Source organism: Aquarana catesbeiana, linkage group LG10 (assembly GCF_042186555.1).
Source record: "Aquarana catesbeiana isolate 2022-GZ linkage group LG10, ASM4218655v1, whole genome shotgun sequence".
Lineage (NCBI taxonomy): Eukaryota > Metazoa > Chordata > Amphibia > Anura > Ranidae > Aquarana > Aquarana catesbeiana.
Genome location: NC_133333.1, coordinates 173,953,999 through 173,979,805, shown reverse-complemented (window position 1 = coordinate 173,979,805; position 25,807 = coordinate 173,953,999). Strand labels below are relative to the sequence as shown.

Here is a 25,807-nt window from a genome sequence, read left to right as displayed (position 1 = left end):
AAACTAAGTGCAATGATTGTGCAAACCTGCACAGAGAGGAGAAAAGGCTTGATGCAGAGTACACTCTAACCATGTTTCTGATTTAAAGTGATAAGGCTGAGAAGGTCCTTGTGGCCAATAGAATCTGGTGAGTGGCCCCCTGTATTGCACGTGGTGGAGCATAGTGTTGTGTGAAGTGCACAGCTATAATAAAAAGCATGGTGATCGGCATACATCTGCACAGTATACAGTCAGGTCCATAAATATTGGGACATTGACAATTCTAATCTTTTTGGCACTATACACCACCACAATGGATTGGAAATGAAACGAACAAGATGTGCTTTAACTGCAGACTTTCAGCTTTAATTTGAGGGTATTTACATCCAAATCAGTTGAACGGTGTAGGAATTACAACAGTTTGTGTATGTGCCTTCCACTTTTTAAGGGACCAAAAGTAATGGGGCAATTGGCTGCTCAGCTGTTCCATGGCCAGATGTGTGTTATTCCCTCATCCCTCGGTATTACATTACTAAAAGATCAGCGTAAGCTTTCAAAGTGCGTTAATACTGTTTTTTCTTTCTTTTTTTTTTTTACGTGGATTCAATCACACAAAGATGGCTTCCGGAGTGTTAAGAAGGAGAAGTTTCATGCGATGAGCAGATAATACGGTACTTTCCCAGTGGATGAATAATAGATGCTCTTACCGGCTTGGCGTCTGGAAGCAGGAGTGTAAACCGACTAGAAATGGATTATTAGAAGCCTGCTCAAATACGTGCTTCTCTGTCTGTACCCAGTCAATATCCTAAAAAGAGAGAGGTAATTAGAATATTGTGACCAGCTATCCATGGAGTGGGCAGCAATTAATAATTCACAGAGCACAGCAAACCCATTTGTCACACACCGCCAATGTTTAGATGTATTTTTCCCATCAGCACATAGATAGGAGATGTGCACACAGAGACTGACAGTCGGCCCTTTGTCTGCCTTTCTGTCTGGTTATTTCATATCAGTTTTTTTACATGAGTGGATATACACAAACCACTGTGTATACAGATCCCCATCTGATATTAAAGTAAATCTTTCTTCAGAGAAATTGGAAATGGTCACTGCTGACCTACATCTGAAAATGCTAGTTGCATGGTTATAATGCAGATTGCTCTAGCTTCGGCACTTTATGGGTCACTCACCAGAATAAGAATTCAGCTTAGGGAAGTAAGGTGTTCTTATCTGCACACTAGGTCTAGTGACTTAAAGTTTAAATGCCAGTAGGTTAGCATGACAGCCAGGCAACTAGCATTTTCTGAACACAAAGTCAGCGGTGGCAGCCTCCATGTTTCCCTTAAAGTGTTACTAAACCAAGGATCCTGCATTCACTATATCTGGTCTCCCACAGTACACAAACTGCTAAATATCTTTTCTCATCAGCAGTATATAGCAGTCTTGTGACTTCTACCAGTGTCGGGCCGAGCACTGGTTAAAGTTTGTAGGTGGAGCTTTCATTCTCCACTGAAAGTCCTATGAGGCTGCATGACCCCTGACCCTCTGTCTGGACAGTGCTGATTGGCCCTGTGCCGATCACATGTACTTCACAATAGGCAAGTATAGACTTATTTCGTTTACAAGGCAATTAGAGTACACTATGAATGAAGATGGGTGTAGGTTTAGGCTTTGTTAGCATTTGTTTGACTCCACTTAAACTTTCACTTCTGGCCTATTCCTAATATTACCATTGCAGATTTATACAGAAACATTTTGCATTCATTACTTAAAACATATTATATGGTTACCTTTACTGAAAACGTACCAAGGAAAATTGTAGTCTGTAAAAGATGTACTATGTATTGCTTTCACACGAGGCGGGCTCCGTTTCTACGGAGCCCGCCTCGGTCCGCCGGCTCAGCGGGAGATCTGTCCGTTGATCTCCGCTGAGCCGGCGGATGACAGGTCCCTCTCTGCTCACTGAGCGGGGAGGGGCTTGTCAGGCGCCGCTGCCGCCTATGGAGGGATCGGACGAAAACGGACAGCGTGTCCGTTTTCGTCAGATCTCACCCGATCCGATCCGCCAGCGACGGATCTGGACGTAGAGCCATACGTCTGCTTTTAGCGGATCGGACGGGGTCGGATGTCAGCGGACATGTCTCCGCTGACATCCGACGCTCCATAGGCTAACATGGATCGCCCGTTCAGGTCCGCCGTCAAAACTGACAGGCGGACCTGAACGGTCCGATCGTGTGAAAGGGGCCTAAGTATGTTCATGAAAGAAAACACTGAAAAAAAAGTAATGAAAAATAAACAAGAAGTTTGGACTGTCCTCAAATGCTGGCAGATGCATGGAAGAGACAGCTACAAAAAGCAGCAACAGTATGTGTATATGTTCATTATATGTTTGAGGTTACTGGCCCCCACCTGATCTGTTTTTTGGGAATATTTGACCTATGGTATGTGCAGTTCTGTTATACTTGGCCTTGACCATAAATAGCCCAGTCTGAGTTTGTCAACCATACAAATTGCAATGACCAGTCTGGACAAAAATGTCATCTAGAGCTGCAGTATGTTTTAAGAAACATAACAATTATGCTTAGAATCGGACTGTAAAGGACAAGAAGATAAATGATCGACAAAGAGTATAAAAGCACTGGCTACTGGAAGTGAGGCAATACTGTAAATGGAAACAAGATTTATTGCTCCAATTAATAACAGCACTTTAAAGACACTGCATTATCTGTCCAGAAGAGGCCACAATAGGATTTCTAGTCCAGTGCTGTTCAGAGTGATGTATACTCTACAGATCAGTCACTGATTATTACATCAACTAATTTACCACCAATTTACGCCATTAGCTCTACTTCCAGCCTAGCAGAGTAAACCTAACTTGTAGTAAGACAAACATGCCAAAATCCTAACTGGACTATTCAGAGATTCAGTATCCTGCTGACAACACAGAAAAGCCAGAGTCAAGGATGGTATCAGAGATCAGCGTATTTTCACTTTGTTGGATAAGGGAGGGAACAAGCCATCAGCCTCTACAAACCTCTTCATCATGCACCAATTCCTTCTTCACCACCTTCATGGCAAACACCTGGTCGTTCTTTTTTAACCTCACTAAAAGGACTTTAGCGTAGCTTCCTCTTCCAATCACTCGGATAAGATCAAAGTCCTGCAGGCCCAAACCCTGGGAGATTTTAATGCCATCCAGTCCATCAATTACAGGTTTGATGTCCTGTAAATTGACATAATAGTAATTAGTGAAGGGCACAAGTAGTGGAAGACATCTGCAACTACTAAAAGATGATGAATGTCATTCTTTATACACAAGGTCATTTGGTATATTTGGCTCTATGCTTTGCTCGAGGCTTGGAAAATGCAGCTAATCTCAGTATGCATTGAGAAGTACACCTGCTAGTATCCACAGGGACACAGTGAAAGAAATGTGTACTAAGTTAGTTCAGTATGTTCTTGCAGAGGGTTCATTAGAATGTTATACACTGATTGGATACAGCCTCTTTGTACAGTACAGTGCATACATACCATGGACTCATTTACAACATCTGCATACAAGGCCTTGATGTAGATATCTGATAAAGTGAAATCCAATATAGCAAAAACACAGTAGCAGTGGTAATTATTATTAAGGCCACAGCTACATAGCAGTGATGGAAGCCCCTGTAATGTAAAATCAACTGCCCATGATTCATACAAATGAACATACAAATACACATTTACGATGACTGAATCCAATGAATGGATGCTTGATCTCTTGTCAGAGGAGGAGGATGGGGTCGACCCTACCCCCTCTCACTCTTATATCCCTGGGGCCTTTCCCCACTCATTCCTAATCCCCCCTTACTATACCTTCTGGATATTTCTCATCCTCCTCCTTCACCCCCTTTTCGCCTTTCCCTCCTCATCTACATGCGAGTCCCCCACCTTAGTTTATGTTCAACCTTTATTATATAACCTACTCATGAATGCCTACATTTTGTTAGTCCTGAATTCTCCAGCCCTCAATCAGAACTCTCCCACTATCATAATACACTTTTTGTCTGCCCATATATTAGCCCTTTCCAAAGCCCCCTCCCCCATACTGGCTGCTAGGGGTCCATTGACTGCAGCCACAAGGGTAGTTGTCAGTTCTGGCACAACAGGCCAACCAACTATGATACAGATACCCAGTAGAATGTTTGTCCTAGACCTTTCTTAATTGTTACCACCTCACAATATGGGCTAACGCCCTAATTGGTTCTATGCATTTGTCTATCAAATATGCAATATAACAAAATATGATAAAGTAATTTGAGCGATATAGATCAAGTTAATTTGTATTTTTTTTTTGTTTACCGATTTGCTCCCACTTGGGAGATTTTTTATGCCATGTTCTTTATATTACCTGTAATGACATCACCCGTGTATTTATGTATTATTTGTACTTTTCAAATAACGCTTTTTGAAACAAAATACACATTTAATATATGACAAAAGATTACCAAAGCATATGGGTTAGCTAAAGAAACAGCACTGCAAACACTGCTTTACAGCTCCTTTAGGTACAGTGTTGAAAGGCTTTATTGGACAATGCAGAATGCTTTTGGCATCAGTTTGAGGTAATTCAGAATGCACTGCATTTGCAGGGGACCTGTATTTGATCTGCTTCTGCTGCTTTAACATTCCCAGAGAGTTATGCAGAGAAATAAGCAGCTGTGTGTGTACAAAAGCTGTAGATACAGGCCCTTAGTCTGAAACTGTTGGATAAAAGGGGACGACTCATTTAAGCATCTATTCTGCCCTTAGTAACCAGACTCTGCTGCAAATTAAATTAAAAAAGGTTAAATCTAACTGGATGATGGGTAGAATGGACTATTTTCCCTAGCTTTAATAGGAAGTCCAAAATTAAATAAATGACTGGTGCATTTCAACTGTATTCAATTAAATACTTTTTCTTTAAAATTAATATACATTTGTACTTTTTTGTACTTTATTTCATACATAAAGGCTGTATAAAGTGTCAGCACACATTCTGTGCTGATTTATGTGTAAGAAATGCAAAAATAACCCCTGATTAACAAGGCTTACCACCACCCACAGCTTTCTAGCAACAGCAGCAGTTCCATTAGAAATACACTGACTCCTTTACAGAACAATTTATCTTTACTATCATGCTGCAGGATCAGATTTTACCATGGGGTGATTCTATCAAATAAATCCATTACTGCAGCCATTTGTCAGGAGAAAACCCAGAACCTGCCACTAAAGGGACAAAATCTGAAAGCATATGTGTAACTGAGCACTTGCATGTCAGTTGGCATGGACCGCCAAAATATATGTAGTAAATAGACATTTATAAATGAAGGACAGCATATCATCTTCCACAAAATGACAGGTGCACTATATCTTGTACCTTCAGCCTATTCACAAGCAGCAGGTACATATTAAAGTGCTCCTGAGGGACCATATTATGCACTGAATACCCATATATGCCTAATGTATCACAGCAGTACTTTGTTTACTGTAAATGGTCAAGCTTACCCAAATACCTCTGTCATCACTTACCTCAGAGCCATCTTTCCGGGTTTCAATTTTTCGGGGTGGGGGGATAATATTAACTATAAAGAAAGGAATACAAAGAAAAAAAAAAGAATCAAGTCATAAGCCAGTTCTCAGAAATTAAAGCGGGGGTCCACCTATCTATCGTTTTTTTTTTTTTTTTGAGTTCATTCACAAACTTTTCTTCTCAGCATTACATATTCACATATTGTGTGTAATATGTCCGCCTGTGTCAGATTTCGTCGGAAAGAATAACTTATATTATTCACTGCAGGCGGTTTCCATCTTCATTGTGGGCATTTGAAGCCCACAAGCATTTATTTCCTGGATGTGGTGAATGCTGTGCTCCCAGCATTCACCGCTCATTCCCGCACATGCTCAGTGGCATCCTGGGAAGCCTGAGACTAGCTCCCAGGAGTCTGGGAGAGGCTAGAAACACGCCTACTCCCACGGGAGGAGAACCAGGAAGTGCAAAGAAGAATAGAAAAATGAAAGGTAATAACGGCGATTTAAATTTTTTTAAACGGCATGTCAGCATCTAGGCAAGGAAGAGAATGCATACAGATATTGTTCAAAATTTGGGTGGAACCCCGCTTTAAAAACAGATTCATGTGCAAACAAAGCACTACTGAAGGGAAAATGTTGTTTCTGGTGGAGATCTTGCTACAGGAGACCATGAAAGATAAAAAATCTGTATGCGATTTAAAGGGCACTGTTCAAAATAAATATAAGTAAGGGAGCTACCAATGCTGTTACTGTATGCACATGAAGTAGGAAGTTCAGGTGCCATCATCCTCAACATTGCTTTCCTATTTGATGAGTGACTGAATAGCAATGGTCCTGGAGCTCGCATCTTCAAAATCAACTCTAAAATGGCAGCTACCATATATCTATTCTGCCAGGTACCCTAAAACTACAGGTCCATATTAGAGCATACAAATTTCATCACAACTCTATGCCAGTGTACTTCAACATAGATCACCTCCTATTTTGACTCAAAAGCTGCCTTCACAGCAAAATAAATATACTGAAAGAGAGCGTGCAGGCAGTCCCACTGATGTCAATCTGGACACAGCAGGTACACAGACGCTGCTCCTACTCTGACATCTGTGTGGGTGCACATCCCCAAACACAAACAGTGTGCATTCAGGGCTGTGCACCTGCATAGATGTAAGATTTGGAGCGGTGTCTGTATGCGTGTAGCTGCTGTGTCCCAGTTAACATCAGTGGGACTGCCTGCACGGGGATGCGTGGAACACCTATGCATCCCTGTGCAGGTAAATACAGCCAGCTTCCCACAGCTAGCATGGTGGTGCCAGGGACCCGAAAACCAGTGAAGAACCGGCCCAGGTGAGGACAGCGCTGGATCCCTGGACAGGTAAGTGTCTCTTTATCAAAAAATACTGTAGCTGCTGACTTTAATTTTTTAAAATGGCCTTTAAAGTTTAAAAAAAAAAAAACCTTTAGCGTTATAGACCTCAGCACTTACAATGTCTGTTTTTATTTTAATCCTATTTAAAGTGGGAGTAAACTCCCATGCATATAGGTAAGCCTATACTAGGGCTTACCTATAGGTGCTGTAAAACGTGCACCATTCCTTCAGAGTCCTGTGTCGTAAATGGCGCCTCCTGCGTGCATGCGCAGGAGTGATGTCATCGTACTCAGCCGGAGTCTGCGAACCCAGATAGAAGACCAGGAGAAGATGGAAATGCCTTCAGCGATGACAGTGCGATGCATACTAGCACGCACATTATGGCATTGCCTTGCAGGTTAAAAAAAAAAAAATTAAAAAGCCAGCGGTTTACTACTGTTTTAAAGGTAGTACATTGATGCCACTTGAACACTGGGTAGAACTTGGTACATATGATTCCTTTTGTGAAAACTATACTAAGAGCGTCTCAGTGTGACATATAGATGATATGTAGGAGAGGAACTCCCTCAGAAACCTCTGAATATGAATGTAATAATTGAATTATAAGCTGTTCTTTTAAGCCCTGGTGGAAGTAGCAAAGCGTAGCCCCCAAAACACTTGCTTATCATGTTCACTACATGTTTGGTGTGGCGCTCTAATCTTTTGATCCAACAATTACTGTATTTTAATCATTTGGTTGCTTTCAGTACCTCCAGTTTTTTTTTTTAAGGAAACGGCCATCCCCTTACAAGGACTCAAGCAGCCACTTTTCTGTGCATGCTTAGGCTGTCATCAAGCTGTCAACAAGCAGAAAATCTGACAGGAAATGCTGGACTGTGACCCAAAGAAACCCCATGTGAGAGCCACCCAAGCTAAGGAAGTCAGTCCTCGATCCACTGCTGTGAGTGCTGGCTGGGGAGGAAGCTCATCCCGGCTCCAAACATCAACGTGTGTGAAAATGGATGTCCCTGTAGCCGCACATCGAAGCAAGTCCACTAGTGATAGTATATTGCAGCCTTAGCCTGGGCCCCAGCCAGGCCATGCCTCCAACACATTTCATTGGGATGAAAAAGCCTCATCCCCATGATTAAGCTCCAAGGGGCAAAGCGTGTTGGGGGCGTGGCCTGGCTGGAGCCCAGGCTGAGGCTGCCAAATACTATCACGAGTGGACTTGCTTCGATGTGTGGCTACATGGACATCCATTTTCACACACAGGGAATGCCGCACTGCTTTTTTCTGTTTATTAAATATTTTCAAGTTTTCAACTGCAAAATAACAGGTGCAATCCAAATAGGAGAGAGACACAGCACTCAGCCAGTCAACCTAAGGATTTCAATGAGGTCATATACAAATATGCACATTAAACCATAACACACCTACATTTCGGGGCCAGGGTGGACCCCTTTCTCAAGGTGACAAACAATGGTGCACAATCCACACCAGGTGTATACCTTAACAATAAGTACAAAAACAAAACAAAAAAAACACAGGATTTAAAAGTGCAGAACAACCAGGTATTGCTTCAACGTTTAAAGCCAATCTAGTTAGGTATTACTATGAACAAGGGAGTACCTAGTACCAGCATAACCCTATGTAAGCGAGTCAGAGCCCCTATCTGTCACATAACTTTCAAGCTATTTTGGATTATGTCAGGAAAAGAAGATGCCACTGAAAGATGCAAGTGGCTCTTCCATCCCTCTACCCAGAAAGGAAAATGTGCCACATAATATGGTCTCACACTCTCCACATTAAATTATATCACCTCATCAGTGTTCGAAAATTGACTTACTGTATGTTACTCAGCTAGATGTGTCCCATAGGCATTAAGACAACCGACCATGAATGGATGCAACTAGAGCCCTAGCACAAGTACCAAGTTGTCAGTTGTGAATCCAGCCAGGCTTCCCAAACAATGTAAAACTTTGCTGGGCATCCCCTGTGTTGCGTTTGTTACAATATGATTTTTTTTATATTAATCAGACATAAGATCCATGGGACATAACATTACACAATAGTGGTTGGTCATAGATATACTGTCAGGTTCTGGCTTGAGTAGACAATGGGTATGTTGTATTGCTGTATTCAATTGACAGTTTTCAACAGGCTATTGTCTCTATAGCTACAGTACACTATAGGGATGTCACGATACCACTTTTTTAACCACTTAAGGACCAGCCTCGTTTTGGATTTTAGGTGTTTACATTTTAGGTGTTTAAAACAGGTTTGCTAGAAAATTACTTAGAACCCAGAAACATTATATATGTTTTTTTTCCTAACACCCTAGAGAATAAAATGGCGGTCGTTGCAATACTTTTTTTTGCACCGTATTTGCGCAGCGGTCTTATAAGCACACTTTTTTTGGAAAAAAAGTCACTTTTTTGAATAAAAAAAAGACAACAGTAAAGTTAGCCCAATTTTTTTTATATTGTGAAATATAATGTTATGCCAAGTAAATTGATACCCAACATGTCACTCTTCAAAATTGCGCCCCCTCGTGGAATGGGGTCAAACTTTTACCCTCAAAAATCATAGGCATAGGCGACGTTTAAAAAATTCTACAGGTTGCATGTTTTGCATTACAGAGGAGGTCTAGGGCTAGAATTATTGCTCTCGCTCTACCGGTCGCGGCCATACCTCACATGTGTGGTTTGACCACCGTTTTCATATGCGGGAGCTACTCGCGTACGCGTTCGCTTCTGTGCGCGAGCTCGTCGGGACGGGGGTTTTTAAAGAATTTTTTTTTAAATTTTTATTATTTATTTTAAATTATTTTATTTATTTTTACACCGTTTAAAAAAATTTTTAAAAAATGTGTCACTTTTATTCCTATTACAAGGAATGTAAACATCTCTTGTAATAGAAAAAAGCATGACAAGACCTCTTAAATATGAAATCTGGGGTCAAAAAGACCTCAGATCTCCTATTTACACTAAAATGCAATTAAAAAAAAAAAGAAAAAAAAAGGTAATTTAAAAAAAATGACATTGAAAAAAATATGCCTTTAAGAGGCATGGGCGGAAGGGATGTTTTGACGTCGCTTCCGCCCAGCAGTGTCATGGAGACGAGTGGGCGCCATCTTAGCCTCACTCGTCTCCAGGCACAGAAGGGAGCATGGAGGATGCGTTGAGTCAGCGGTGATCGCGTGTGGGGGAGTTACAAGCACCGATCACCGCTGTATAGATTTCACTAAAGCAGCTGAAAGCCGCTGGGGGAGAAGCTTGTAACTCCCCCACGCGCCGATCACTGCTGACTGTCAAGGTATTGGGGGGAGCATTTGCCCGAGTACAAGTACTTGGGCAAATGCTCGGTATCGGTGCCGATACTGGTATCGGTGCCGATACTAGTATCGGTATTGGGACAACCCTAGTACACAAGAGATTTGCTTGTTTGAGGTTCTTTCTTTCTTTGAAACTGAGAGAATTACTGTTAGATTACTGTCAGGTTTTGGCTTGATTAGACAATGGGTACGTAGATACCATTGTTGTATTCAATTGAAAGTTTTCAACAGTCCATTGTTTCTACAGCTACAGTAAACAGGTATGTTTTCTGTTGTTTGGTAACTATGGTAAACAGCCTGACACATAAAAGGGGTGAGTAGAGACTGGGGGACACACACATCATCATGCTTTGTAAGATCAGAAGTCGCTCATGATAGAAGAAAGGTGCCTGATGCTCCAGGAGAATCGTTGCCAATGGAGATCACGAACATACAGTAACAGAAGATAAGTAACCTTTAACTGTATTTGTACTGGTATAGACCATAGGCTGTTAATTTGCTAGGCATTTTGCTTGTTATAGATATCTGTCAGTCTTGTATTGTATTACTAATATTGTAATAGTTTTGTATGTACAGCATCTTTGTATAGTAAAAGCACATTTACACACTGCAGAAATCTCAGCTTCCTTGCTTATACCACAGAGTAACCTTGCTAGATAGACCCAAGCAAAACATCCCCTAGACTCACACGACACCTTGTACAGAGGCAAATCATCACTGATTAGTGAATTCCAAAAGAAGTGTGTGGATCAATTTTTTTTCTATCAGAGAGCTTTGCGGGCGTAATAGAGCAGCAATCCCAGCAGAGTTCTGTTTGCCTGGTAGAAGCAAGAAGTTCAACCAATCCTAACCACTTTCTGTCCAAGGTACTTCATATGACATCTTGGACTTTGAGTGGGGATATCTGAATGATGCTTGCAGCTACAGGCACCATTCAGATATCTTTTTTAGCTGGTGATTCTGTGCACCATAATAACAATAATAGCGGCAGCTCAGCCACTTGATCGTTCTTACAGGTGGGTGGCAGAGGGGGACGTCCTCCCCTCCCGCCGCCCTCTGGTGCTTCTACCGGCTCGCCCGTGCGTTTGGTGAACTGGAGAACGAAACGGTTGCCGCCGGAAGTTGAGCATAGAGATTTCTGGTGACTAGATGGTCCCCAATCATTTTTATGTCTCTCGGAGGCCCAGGCACGATGTTATGATGTCATGTCCGAACCGGCGAAAGCAAACAATGCCGGGGACACGACTGGAAAGGCTGAGACAGTCAAATAAAAATTTAAAGCTCCCCTGTCCCCACATGCTCACGCACAGAAGCGAACGCAAATACCGTGCGACATAAAAAGTTGCAACAACCGCCATTTTATTCCCTAGGGCAGGGGTAGGCAACCTTGGCACTCCAGCTTTGGTGAAACTACAAATCCCATAATGCCTCTGCCCCTAGGAGTCATGCCTGTGATTGTCAGGGTCTTGCAATGTCTTATAGGACTTGTAGTTTCGCCACAGCTGGAGAGCCGAGGTATCCCTGCCCTAGGGTCTCTGTTAAAAAAAAACATATATAATGTTTGGGGGTTCTGAGTAATTTTCTAGAAAACAAATGATGATTTTTACATGTAGGAGCAAAGTGTCAGAATTGGCCTGGATGGGAAGTGGTTAATAGGTAGTTATATTTTTATTTGCAGAAATGGAGGTTAAAGAGGAAACATCCTGTACAGAGGTCCTGCTACATTTATATATGTGTTCTAGGAATGTCCAGTCATTTATAGCTTTTTTGGGCAGATGTATCCAAATGCATTAGCTCAGTTATGATCGTTTCGGTGCCATTATCAATTGATGTCTGTATACTGGGTTTTATTTGACTGCTACCCATGTCCAGGGCCCTGAAAACTGTGCTAGGCTTACTATTATTCTATGCCCACAAAATCTATAGTACACATCTGGTAATCCCCTCAGGCCCCAACAGTTGATTTCTGGAAGTCCATAGTTAATAAGAAGGTACCACTCTATAAAAATACTTATGAGTCTAGGGGATGTCCCAATAAATTCTCCAAGATCTGGGACATTTGGATCTGTGGAGATGATAGCTTCTGTCACCACGCTCTCCTAACAAAAATCTCTGTATTACTTTTTGGTACTGGATATGGAACTTTTCAGAGTTTTGGGGACCAATTCCTTCATTCTATTTCTAATCTGTACCTTCAGTGAAACACATTTGTTTACCATGCTATTGTGTTTTGTGCTATATTGCATTTTTTCTTTCTCTAAGCCTGGGTATGCCCAATACGCTTTGTTTTGTATAACTACACCTTTTGAATTCAATAAAAAAGAATTTACAAAAAAGAAGGAGGAAACATCAACCACCTTTTTACAGAAATCTTGTACTTGGTGGCAAAACCAAAAGATATGTAAATTATCAACCTGGACTAGCAATCAGACGTTGAAGCATCATAATCTAGCGGGAGTCAAATATGGCTGATGTACAATTGTGTTAACTGTATTAATTTGTTTCAGACCAAAAAAAAAACTGGCCACATATCTCCAGGTCCCCGTCATACAAACACAATGCATGCATCCTCTAGATTGCGACACACTTAAGCACCACAGGCACAGGACCCTGCAGTCCGGCATAAATAGTGAAGACCACATTAGCTAAGTCTGGGTCATGCAATGTGACCTCCAAGTATAGGGCTGCAGAACTCTGCCCAATACGTGCATCACAACTGCAGATGGTTGAACAGGTAATAGTTTGGTAAAGAAAACCATTGTTGCATCTTATGCCAAAGAAGTGTATTAGGGGATCTTACAGTGGCCTAGGTATGTAACATTTTATGGGTGGTCCACCAAACTATAAATTGTGATATTCATTTTGATTATAAGAGTTAGGTCATACAGAACCCTAGGGCCTCCGAGTGTGAGGCATCAAAGGGAGAATATTCAGAGAGATATAGTTGGACACATTTTATGTAAATTTCACCCTCGGGTATGTTATTAATGTTACCTACTTCAGAGACAAAGAAGGAGGAGGAGACTCTGCTAGTGCCACACTGTCTAGAGGCAGTATTTGTGATTTGCTCCAGTTAACCCAAAGTTTGAATAAAATGCATGCTTCTATAATATACCAAGCGCAGTTGCCAGGAACAGACCAGGTCTTGCAAAAATAAAATAAAATCATCTACATATAGCTTCTTCAATGTCCCCAACCCACATGCCCCTGATAAAAGGCAGCGTCCCAAGGGCTGTCACTATGAGTTTCACCATAAGGGCAAAAAGCCTAGGAGAAAAAGAGGGCAACCTTGTCTAGTTCCTCTGAGTACATCAAAAGGCTTGTCCCTCTACTTTAATCCTTGCCCTGAGCGCTTTGTACAGCAGGGAGACCCAGAGCATAAAGCTCAGTCCGAGCCCCGCCTGCCGCAGAGTCAAAAGCTTTCTCCATATCTAGTGCTACTACTACCCAGAATCCCACATGGTCGTGTGTCAATTGCATATGAGTGAGTGAGTAGTCTGCAGATATTGATATCCATGGCATGATGCAGCATAAAGTCAGTTTGGTCTGTATTTACCACCATGTGAATGACTTTCAAAAGCCTAGTGGCCATGGCCATGTTAAAGGCTATGTTCACCTTTTAAAAAAGAATAATAATTTGCAAAAAAAAATAATTTATAATTTATTTTTTCTCAGGAGCCTGCAGAACATGGCTCCTGCAATCAGTGGATGTCAGGCTCCTGCATAGTCTTCCTACAGCTCTGAGCAGATACCTTTGTAGGGCTGACAGATTCAGGGATATAGGAAGAGTGAATGGACTATTAGGGTCCTCATCAGCACTCTCGGAGTCCACTGAAAACTACAAGCCATCTGCCACTGTGGCAGACGGGACCTGTAGCTTTTTCACACAGATTCCTGTGAAATAATGATGTAGTTGTGCAGAGCTCTGCCAATTTTAAAACTCACAGCGACTGCGGGGGAGAGGAACCCTCACCCGCTGTCACGGAGGGGGTGGTGAGGACGGGTGCTGCATAGTAACATGTTATACCAGGATTTCTCAACCGGGGTTCTGTCCCAATCTGCCTGCCAACACATGCAGAGCTAGGTAGGGAACCAGCTGTGACACTGTTGACTGTTGCTGTTGTTCCCTTCTATTTATGGCAGATGTTTGCATGTGACTTCACCAGGGGATGGACAGGAGGGAAGGAGGGGTCGTCGGGAAACAGAGCGCCACAAAAGAACTGATCACAGCCACTTCCCTGCCTAGCGCTGCTCGAGAAGGAAACCACTGCAGCTGTACTGTGCCCTGCTGTGCGCTCCATGTACTTGGCCCTGCGGTGTGCTCCATAATGTGCCCTACCCCCATGTAATGTGCCTTGCTCCCACATAACCTGCCCAGTGTGCCCTGTAATGTTCCTGCTCCCCCTCCATGTAATGTGCCCTGCTGTCCCGCAGGGAGTGTGTCCACCTGACCCCTGCGCGCCCAGCTCTGCTGCCCCACTCTATACTGCTCATCTCAAGTTGGACCCAAAATTGGGAAGTTTTGCAGAAAAAAGCAAACACAAGATTCACATTAAATAAAAAAGATTTAATATTGATTCTATAATTTAATGCTATTTCTAACAATAATTGTTGTTATATCTACAGCTCACTGACCACACCAATGTTCCATGAAATGTAGATGTTAACATTGTTTCAGGGATTCCCTAAGATCTCAAACTTTTTGCCAAGGGTTCCTCCAAGGTAAAAAGGAACATAGTAGGGGTCTTTATTTTTTGGATTAGTGTGATGAGCCCTGTAAAGGTGCGTGAATTTGAGAGCTGCAATGTCACAATACTGCTTGTACTATTCTACTGGCATGCCATCTGGCCCTGATTTTTTATTTTTTTTGGAAAACGTTTTATTTTCTTAACAAACACAGACAATACAAACGTACAACAGCGCAGCCAACATCTGGCTATTAACAGGGAAGGGACCCGCGCAGGGGTCACAAGGTATCCTTACATTACCCAGAAGCGTTAGAATATTTACAACTACCTTAGTATATCAACATCAATGGGCTGGCCTGGCTCATGCGCCAGAGTTGGGCTTATAATGAGCTAGCTCACCTAAATTATCGTGTCATCAGGAATCGGTCTATTAGGGTTTCTATTAGGGTTTCAAGGGAGGCCATCATATATCAGGGAGGTTTCCTAGTCTGCTGCAGCAGTAGAAGGTTCAGCTAACCACTTACTCCAGACTCTGTCGTATTTTTTCGGACAGCCTCTATTGCCTCGTTTCCACTGAGCGGATCGGTTCGGGTCAGTACAGTTTGAAAGGCCTAGAATGGTCCGGCCAATTTCAGGTGAGCGTTTCCACTGCAAGTCGGACCACCAGGGGCGATACGTGGGTTTAGAAAAAAAATGCCTAGCATGACGTCACACGTCTGCCAACCAGTGGAATGTATTGTAGCTCCACCCTAACCGAACCGTACCATATTCTATGGCCCCACATCTGAAGCAGGACCCAGAATGGTGCGGTTCGGTTCGGTTGTATGGGTTGCTTTTATAATGGAAACACTCAAAATAGCGTACCGAACCAAACCAATCCGCTCAGTGGAAACAAGGCATTAGTGTATAGGTGTCCCTGTATAGAGGTATCACATTGTTTACAAGTGTTAGACATATAGAGGGAGGAGTCTTTCTTCCAGCATAGGATGATGGATTTCCTGGCATAGAACAGCAGGAGACCCCATAAGGTTCTCTCAGCCACCCTGGGCACCAAGTCCTCCACCAACCCCAGCAGGCATATTCTTGGGGATGGAACAATAGAAATACTTAGTAGTTCATTCACCACCTTAAGGATTTGTGACCAAAAAAACAGTAATTACCAGGCAGAAGACGTGAATGTAGTCCCCAGGGGCATGGTCACAACGCCAGCACTCCGGGGAGAGAGAGGACCTCATCCTGTGCACTGGAACGGGTGTAAGATATGCCCTATGGACAATCTTGTATTGAATGAGTCGGTCTCTCAAGGAAACCAGTATTTTAAATGGAAAGTCCCACACATCACTCCAGTCCTCGGAGCCCATCTCCGGAATGTCCCGATCCCATTGCTGTTGGAGCCTGGATAGTTCAGGAGATGAGACTCAGAGGAAATGTGCATACAGCACAGAGGTGGGCTTTTCTGTACAATCAAAGCGCAAGATCTGCTCCAGGTGAGACTGCACCAACTGCTTTTCGCCAGATGGGAACTGAGCCTTGAAAGCATGGGACAACTGTAAATATCTGAATTTGTATGAGAGCGGGGCATTGTGTTGAGACATTAGATGATCAAAAGAGAATATTGATAGGTCTGAGGTGATGTCTGAGAAAACCTTAATATGGTACTTGGCCCACATCACAGGGTCTGGAATCTCGAGAAAGTGCTGTAGGTTAGGATTGTTCCATAGGGGGGCATTCGGGGATACGGCAGTCAGAAGGTACTTTTCACAAGCCAGGCCTTCCCTCCAGGCCCTAAGGGAAGTACACATGGAGGGGTTAGGTCGTATGGAGCCTTTGGACCCCGCAAAAGGAGATTCCACAACGCCTCCACAGATCGCAACACCGCAGCCTCAGTGGCGCAAGCCAAGTTGGATCGATCTGGAACAAGCCACCAAAATGCAGTGACTAATTGAGCCGCCATGAAATATTTGCGGCAGTTCAGGAATGCCAGGCCCCCCTGTGAACAAGGACGCATAAGGGTGTTTAACTTGAAGCGGGGGGGATGTGGGCCTCAAAGAAAGGAGGAGAAATTTTTGTTTAGTTGGGAGGAGGAGGATTTGGGGATCCATTGAGGGGAATTACGAAACAAATAGGTAGGCTTGGGGAGGATTTTCATTTTGATGAGGTTAATACGACCCAGTAGGGACAGTGGAAGGTTCTCCCATGCTTTCAGCTTGGCTCTGACTGAGTTGACTACCGGGGACAAGTTCAGCGGCATGAAGTCAGGCACGTTACTCAAAATACACACCCCCAGGTAGGTAAATTCGTCCACCCATTGTAGCTGAAGAGAAGCCGAAGCCTCTTTTTTAGCATCAGCATGAATAGCAAGCAGTTGCGACTTTGACCAATTAACCCTAAGCCCCGTCACCTCTGAGAAGTCGGTTAGGACTGACAATGCCTCTTGCAAAGAGGAGCCAGCATCATTTAGGAAAAAGAGGAGGTTGTCTGCATACAAGGCCACCCTATCCTCCAGCCAGGCCAGCCGTAATCCTTTAATGAGCGGCGAGACACGTAACGCCTCGGCCACTGGTTCCATGGCAATGACAAAAGGGCCGGAAAGAGAGGGCAGCCCTGCTGTGTACCCCTAGAGAGTTTAAATACAGGAGACAGACAACCCCCCAGCCAATTGGCAGCCGTCTGCCAACGGTATATAGTCAGTAACCAGTGAATGAACACGAGGGGAAATCCCATTCTCTGCAGAATCTCCCACAGGAAAGGCCACTCTATCGAGTCAAAAGCCTTCTCAATTTCAAGAGAGGCAACCACTCTGGTTCCCTGATTATCATGTCTTGCATGGAGGTTAGTGAACAATCTACGAAAACTGATATTTGTAGACTTGTGGGTCATGCACCCGGTCTGATCCGAGCCTATAAGAGAGGGGAGTAAAGAGTTAAGTCTAGCGGTGACGAGTTTAGTTAGGAGTTTGAGATCATTATTTAGGAGTGCTATAGGTCTAGTTCCCAAACTATAGGCACATAGTTTGGAAACTTTATCATTCTTGGGGACGAGAATAACATGTGCGTGTGCCATGGAGGGTGGGAGAAAGCCCCGCTCCAGGCAATGTGTAAATAGGGAGGCCAGCCGGGGAGCCAGCATGTTGTCATATAAATCAATCGGAAGACCATCCGGGCCAGGAGCCTTGCCTGTGGATAGGGAGTTAATTAAAGCAAGCACCTCTTCCGTGGTAATTGGAGCAACTAATTCAGATCTTTTGGAATCGGAGAGCCAGCCAAGGGCTATCGGATCCAGAAGAGATGACAACCTCTCTGGGTCTAAACCCGAGGGTAGTGTGGTGGTATATAGGGATTGATAAAAATCGTGGAAAGCTAGCAGAATAGCCTCTGGGGAGGAGATGGCCTCACCTGTGGGAGAGGTAAGTTCAGGAATCACGGTACTGGGGGATGTCATGGTGAGACATCATCGCCAACAGCCTGCCATTCCTGTCCCCTTGTTCGAAGAACTTTTGTTTCGTATTATACATTTCCAGTCTAGTGACCTCTGTTAAGTGAAGGTGAAGACTGCGTTTAGATGCCTGCAACGCATCAAAGTTTGAGGCGGAGGAATCTAAGCCATAGCGGTCAGAAGCCAACCCCACCTCGCTCTCCAACGCTGATGTGGTAGCAGTTTGTTGCAGCCTGACCGCCTTGATGGTTGAGATGTAATGGCCTCTTGTAAAATGCCTTGAAGGCATCCCAGACTATGTCTGGAGAGGATGACCCCTCGTTAGAATACCAGTAATTGCATAGGGCCAGGGGGGTTTGATCGGCTATATCAGGGTGGGAAATCCATTAAGCACCGAGACGCCACATAGTGCCATTACAAGAGGCGGAAGTGCGCAGGGTGATCTCTAGGGGGCTGTGATCAGACAGGCCGCTGGGTAAATAAGCAGCTCCCAGAACTTCTGTAAGCATAGAGGGGTTAGCAAATGCATAGTCAATTTTGGAGAGGGTTTTGTAGGAGGTAGAGAAACATGAAAAGGATTTGGTGGATGGGAATTTCCACCTCCAGACTTCTGTCCCTCCTGAAGATAATGCCCAGTTTCTATCCAAATCTTGGGAAAGGATGGCATTAAAATCGCCCAGAAATTTTTGCAGGAAAATAGGGGGTGATCCTCTCCAGTATAGTATAGAGAATTTCGCGTTTAAAGGGCAGCGACACATATATGCCAGCAAAGACATATCTCTGCTGCCATAGCTTGAGTACCAGTATCACATATTTACCCAGTGGATCTGTGTGGACCGCTTCTATGACACACTTATGCACCAAGATGGAAACTCCCCTCGTGTATGTCGAATAGGGAGGCATGAAAGGCCTTCTGTACCCAGGGCCTATTCAAAGCCCTTAGCTTACTGTCCACCAGGTGTATCTCCTGCAGAACTAGAACAGCTGGACGATATTGTTTGACGTGTTGAAAAAGAAGCACCCTCTTAAATTTAGAATTGAGGTCACGCACGTTCCAGGATACCACAGAAAAAGTATCCCGGTCACGTGACGCCATATTCACTCCGGCCATAATAATTAGAGGAGATTAATAATCGTTGAGAAGGTGACACCCGGTGGGCAGCAGTGGAGCATGAGCCAATGTACATGAAACATAAAATCAACATATAGAAAAACACTTCAACCAAATTAAAACTTCCCAAGCACCAGGTGCTTATCCTACCATTTCCCAGAGCCACCCAGAACATCATGGGGGAGGCCATGAAGCGGTCTATACCCAAAAACAAAAACAAAAAATGGCTGTGAACCTGATAGTCAGGTCACAGTGCAGTCTTCGGTGGCACTGAGCTGAATTTTCAGTTCAACTTTTGCAAAGCTCCTCCAAAAAAGCAGGGTGTAACAGTTTGGGGAAATTTTATGCTCTTACAAAATTAAACCGTGAGGGGTAAGTGCGTATCCAACGTAAAGGTGCACCGGCCGTGGCTCCGGTACTAGTGAAAAGGAGAACAGTAGGATAAGAGAGTTCAGGATGTGGAAGATCTGTGCATCAGATAATCTTAAGTGACAGGAAACCTTTATCTCAAAGTGGCCAGCCAGCCGTCTGCCTCAGATGGGGTGTCAAAAAAAAGGGACATTGCCGGCATGTTGGACCCGGAGTCAGCTGGGATAAAGCATGCCGTATTTAATGTTTTTTGCTCTAAACCTTTTGCGGACATCCTTAAAAGGTTTTCCTCTTCCTCTGTAGCTCGGCCGAGAAACCAGGGAAGAGGAGGATGGAGGTGTTGCCGTATGGTAGTGTGGGATGCTTACGAGTGTCAGCTAAGATCCTGCCTCTGTCCCTGTAATTAAGAAAGTGGACTAGGAAGGGTCTGGGGAGATTCCCAGGGATGGCTCGGCCTGTGGGTACACGATGGGCTCTCTCAACCACATACGTAGGGGTAACAGCTGTAAGACCCAGTAGGCCCTTGAAGAACTCCTCTGCAAATTCCACCGGATGGTCCCCCTCCTCTCCCTCAGGCAGGCCAAGGACTCTAATGTTGTTCCGCCAGAGTCCGTTTTCAGCACTGTCAGATTTCGCAACCAGGGCCTGTCCCGTGCACTGTAACTCGGCGATGGATGCGCCGTGGGTGGCGGTAAGATCCTTGGTCGCAGAGATTCTGGACTCAGACTCTGTCATTCACTCCATGATCTTATCAGGTTACATTCTTCAGCAAGGTGGTCTATGCACATTAGCAGTGAGGTCTTGCTCTGTTCAATAGCTGCTAGAATCGTGGCTGTACTATCCTGGGATAAGGGGGCTGATGTCATCACCACCGGAGCGTCTCCGGGATCCATTTCCAGTTCGGCTAATAGGGCCTGGAGCCTCCCGACCAAGATGGCGTCTGGTCGCGGTGAAGGAGATGACGGTGGTTTCTGCCGTGGGGTAGACTTGGGTTAACTCTTTTTTGAGGGCATCTGCACTGGAGAGGACACAGGCAGCACCTATGGGGAGGGCAGGAGACACCCAGATGGAGGTCTTGGCCAGGCCCTATGTACCTTTGTCAGGATAGGTGTGCAGGCTCGGCTCAGCAGCTTTCCCTCACCTGGCAGGATGATGAACAGGAGGCTAGAGATGTGGAGACTGCGCAGCTGGGCCCCGATTGTGTTCAGCCCCAAGCAGTGTAGCAGGATGGGGGCCGAGAAGATAGCGGCCGTCACCAGGCCCCAGCAGGCCGCGGCCAGCTGCTACGGACAATGATAGCTCAGAGAACGCCCAAGCCCCAAAGGGGGGTAAAGTGGTGACAGGATGGATGGGGCTGTCAGGTGTGTGTTCCGGAGCATGGGATGGGGGGTGCACAGCTGCGAGTCCCAGGCCGGGAAAATGGCCACCGCTACCAGGCCCTGGCAGGCTGCGACCGGCCTCCACAAGCAGTTCCGGTCCAGCAATACTCTAGGCCAAAGCTGGGGTATGGGGAGTGAGATGGAGGCTCAGGATGGCTGAGCGGCATTCCGGAATTGTAGAATGCTAGGGCCCAGGGCACCGCTGCGGGACATTGGCCGGGCAAGATGGCGGCGGCTGGAAGGTATAGGCCGATCATGGGCGGTCAAATATCCCCTCTCCCGGGCGGCAACACCGCTCACTACTTGGCCAGGGTAGAGCAGGGGATGAAGAGGAACAGTCTGGTAGCGATGTCAATGTTCACCAAACCGGTAGATACACAGATGGCAGGCAGGATACCCGGAGCTCTCCAGAAACACGTCCGTCGCCATTCACATCAGGACATGCCCCCCCGGCCCTGGTGATTTTTAATTTGGAAAAAAACGTATGGCCATCAGCACCTCTTCTTTGGCGATGTCTGCATCCAGGGAAGGTGATCAATATTTGGCAAAGAGGGCAGCGGCAGGATTCATGCACTACTTGACAATTATCCATTCATTTAAAAAATGCAGAAGATTTTATACTGCTTCTAAACACTTTAATAACCTACATTTGAAACACTACACAGACAAGTGACACACCTAGTCTGCCTAGAGATCTAAAAAAAAAAAAAAAAAAAAAAACAGAAGGGATTCCCCTATCCACACGCAAGGTGGGTTTAGAAATCCTCTTCACTGTCAAAATACAATAGCACAGCAGGAACGATTGTGTGGATGGGGGGAACCTGTTCATTTTCTTTCCTCGATTCCTTCACTGTCAGAATATGCTGATCAGCCCTGCAGCCAATTTGCTGCAACTGCTGATCGTTTGTCAGAAGTCAATAGTATGATCAACATTTGTGTTGAGCAATAATGGCCATAAATGGATGAAATTTGACCAGTCCCTGCTGAACCAGCCAAATTTCCATCCACTTATTGCCAACTTTACTTCCTGGTTTAGCAAACCATCTTATGTCACCTGCCTCCTCCAGCTTGCTCACTGAAGCAGCATCACTGCCTCTGTACATTTAGCAGAAAGCAGTGTGGTAGGAACTGCAGTGTGGTAGGTGACTGAACAGAATAACACATCCATTGGCTGGTAAAGTAAAAAAATATATAATGCATTTCTACTGTCTTTACCTCTTTGCTTTAATTTCAATTAAAAAACCATCCTTGTTCTTTCTAAAAAAATGTGCACCTACTGGGAAAAGTTTGTTCTCGTCTTATTTCTATGGGTAGCTATAGATAATGCTGGTATGTAGGCACACATTTCACAGCTAATGTAATTCCCAAACTGCAACAAGCAAAAATTGATTATTTTTTAATGGGTACATAAAATAATGCAAGAGACTGCACTATTATGAGCAGAGTTGTTCTTTAATGTATACATAGGTAAAGCACCTTCTGAGATTAAGGCTTTTCTATAAATGGTCTCAAAGTGAGAAAAGAGGTGAACTGTTCCAAAAACATTTTTGAATACATGAACAAATACCACATCTAACCAGTTGCTATAAACACCAGCACTTTTACATCCATTCAGAAAAGAGCCTGCATCTAGTGGCTTAAAACCATTTTTCACTATGCCTATCAGTGAAGCACCTTTGTTGCATCCCGTGGCATGACTATAGCAAGTTCTGCTACCAAGCATCATCACAATAAGAAAGTCTGGGAGCAGACTACTGTAAAGCAAGGGATGTGCGAGTCCTAAGCGCCAATGTGCGATAGATCATTTGTAAAAATGTTCCTTCCAGACTGTTTAAGATCCCTGAAGGGTATTCTGTAGGCATGATGTTAAAAACTGGTCGTAATGAAAATTATATCTGCTAAACTATAAGCACAGCTTGCAAAAATGTTCAGCTTCATGTTAAGGCATACTGGATAGGGTATTATTAAAAACCTGGTTAAGACAAATGTTAGGGAGACAGTTGAAAAAGCACCTTAAGGCAGGAATCTATACTACAAACAGTGACTGTTCCTATATTTAGTTTTTAACCATATAAGTAAATGAGGGCTGCCATTTTTACTCATTGCATACAAAGGCTCTGCATCCTGTTCTGCGGTGCTACTCGATGGTCATGTTTTTACTGCTTCTTCACATAACGCAAGCCTGTGTGTCAATCCAAAGAAAACAATACAATGCTTGCATGGCTAATATTTTGGCAGTTAAAGTGGATGCAAACCCTCACATATACCCGGTGAAGTGAACAGCCCCAGATGATACACAGGGATGAAACAAATCTCCCTACATAAGTTTTGCATGTATATCTGCTGTCTTCAACTGTCCAGACTACTTAGAATTCCACATCGTGTTAGCATTTTCTCTTCCTGTTCCACCACTGGGTGTGGATTCTTGGCATACACTGTGTGACAGCAGATTGGAGGAAAGGCACCCCCCTCGCATAGGTAGCAGAAGGCCTGGTTCACACCTATGCAGGTTGCAGTTTGCATATTTCAGGTGCATTTTGGGTTTTTCAATACACATTTTTGATCCATTGAAGTCTATGGAACCAAAAAACAGAAAAAAGTCCCTGGCCCTTTCCATATAAAATGCATAGGTGTGAACCAGGTCGAAGGAAGGAATGTGCAGAGCTGTGCTATGAATAGACCAGCTGTCTGCCCATCTATTTTTACGCATCATCCCGACACAAATTTCAGGCTGGTTTTATCTTGGGTTGTCAGAGAGCTTGTCAGAAGTTATCATGCTGATAACAGAAGAAACAAGCACCAGAAAGACACCAAACTTAGGACTTTGGAGAGAGATGAGTAAACACTACAGATAGATTCGCCCAGGTCAAATTTCATGAATTATGTTTATATTCACTTTAAGAAGACAGAGTCTGACATACAGAGCTCCCTATTGGAAAACATACAAATCTCTTTTTAATACAGCAATGGAAGGAAACACATGCAAAAATGTGAAAGCCACGTAATATAATAAAAGCCTTAAAGTCCAACTTCAGTTTTATATAGACTCAATGCTCTGAAGTCCTGTGCTAGTCTTCTCCCAGGAGGGAAGCACCAGGGTGCTTGTACTAACAGCACAATGATGCATAGAACTGCACTGACTTTATGAGGATATCAGAGAAAAGGTGAAATTGCTTGCTGAAACAACACTTCCCATTCCTTTTAATTAAAGCAGACCTTAAGTCTTTCATAACCGTCACATATTTTCCTGTGGGTTCTGTCAAAGGATAACAGAGCCAGGCCAACTGCCAGAGCCTATTTGACCGCCTTCTGTGGACTTGCAGAATGAAAGAACGCCATTTGTTATTTTTTCTCCTGATCATTTCCTTGTAAATATGTTTAATTCCTTAACAAAAGCATCTTTCAGATGCAGAGGCAAAATTTTATTACACAAAACATGCATTTAATGGTGAAATAATTTTTTTGTCAAATGGCTATTCTGTTTCGCAAAGTGTTCTTTATTACAGTCTCTTAACACTTTTTTCCTGTCTTTCTCCATAGACTTCTAACCAAAATGGACAAGTATAAAGACCTGTGCCAACTGGCTTTTGTTTGGCTTAAATTGGTTTTGCATTCTTACACAAGTATATGTGAGCGCAAAACCTGCTTGACACGTTTAAAGTGGTAGTAAACCTTCATTTTTTTAAACTTGCAAGGCAAAGTTATAATGTGCTAGTATGCATCGCATACTAGTACATTATCTAAAACTTACCTTAAAATGAAGTCCTCCAGCAGAGCACTGTCATTGCTGACAGGGCTTCCATCTTCACCTGGTCTTCCCTCTGGGTTGGCGGGCTCCAGTTCCTTTGACTGGACAAGCCAAGATGGCGTCACTCCTACGCATGTACGCCGCTGTTCACGGCACAGGGCTCTGAAGGAACGCATGAGCCACTAACGTCACTGGCGCCTTTACAAGTAAATATCTCCTAAACGGTGCATGTTTAGGAGATATTTACTGTACCTATGGGTAAAAATAATTCATGGGCATTTAATCCTACTTTAAGTGCAGTTTAAAAGGAGATCAACTGCAGGTCAAATGCATCTGTCAATGAATTCTGGATGATCTCCAAAGTGTCTTAAATTGATGCCATCCACATAAGCCCAACTACAAAGGTATTTTCTTCCTCTTATTAGTCTTATTTATTAAGGTAAAAAGGAAGGTGTTCCAATATTACAACAAAGTGTATTCCAGGATAGCCAAATTGCTGACAAACCGGAGTGGGATGGACTGATGAGCACAGCAATCTCTAGATGTAAAACTAGTGCTGAAAAGATAGTCTGTTATCCCTGTAGAAATCTAAAGGCCCGCTTTTCAGTTTTGGCTGGAGTGTTATTTTAAGACAAGTTTGGGTGCTTTATTTCTAAATAAATGTTTAAACATTTTACAAACTCCTAAAATAAAACCAGAGTTTTTTTTTTTTTTTTACTAGTGGCCTTTAATGAAGTTCTATTTTCCATACTTTAGTATATTAAAATATAGTCTAGCCTGCAGTGAGTGCAGCATTTGAACAAGCAGGTGCAGAACTTGCACACAAGCACATGCAGTAATGAACAACTAGAAGGACAAAATCACTC

The 25,807-nt window shown here is 43.7% G+C and overlaps 1 protein-coding gene across 3 annotated transcripts in view; it reads right to left on the bottom strand.

Moving 5' to 3' along the window:
• The window catches only part of PRKCZ (protein kinase C zeta), a 608,643-nt gene that overhangs the window by 156,425 nt on the left and 426,411 nt on the right, over window positions 1-25,807 (bottom strand). For all 3 annotated transcript variants that reach the window (XM_073602984.1, XM_073602983.1, XM_073602985.1), the window contains 3 exons: window positions 5,530-5,582; window positions 3,014-3,202; window positions 687-784 (listed from right to left, as the gene is read on the bottom strand). In XM_073602984.1, the coding sequence (XP_073459085.1) occupies window positions 687-784; window positions 3,014-3,202; window positions 5,530-5,582 (340 nt within the window). The remainder of the gene's footprint in view (window positions 1-686; window positions 785-3,013; window positions 3,203-5,529; window positions 5,583-25,807) is intronic.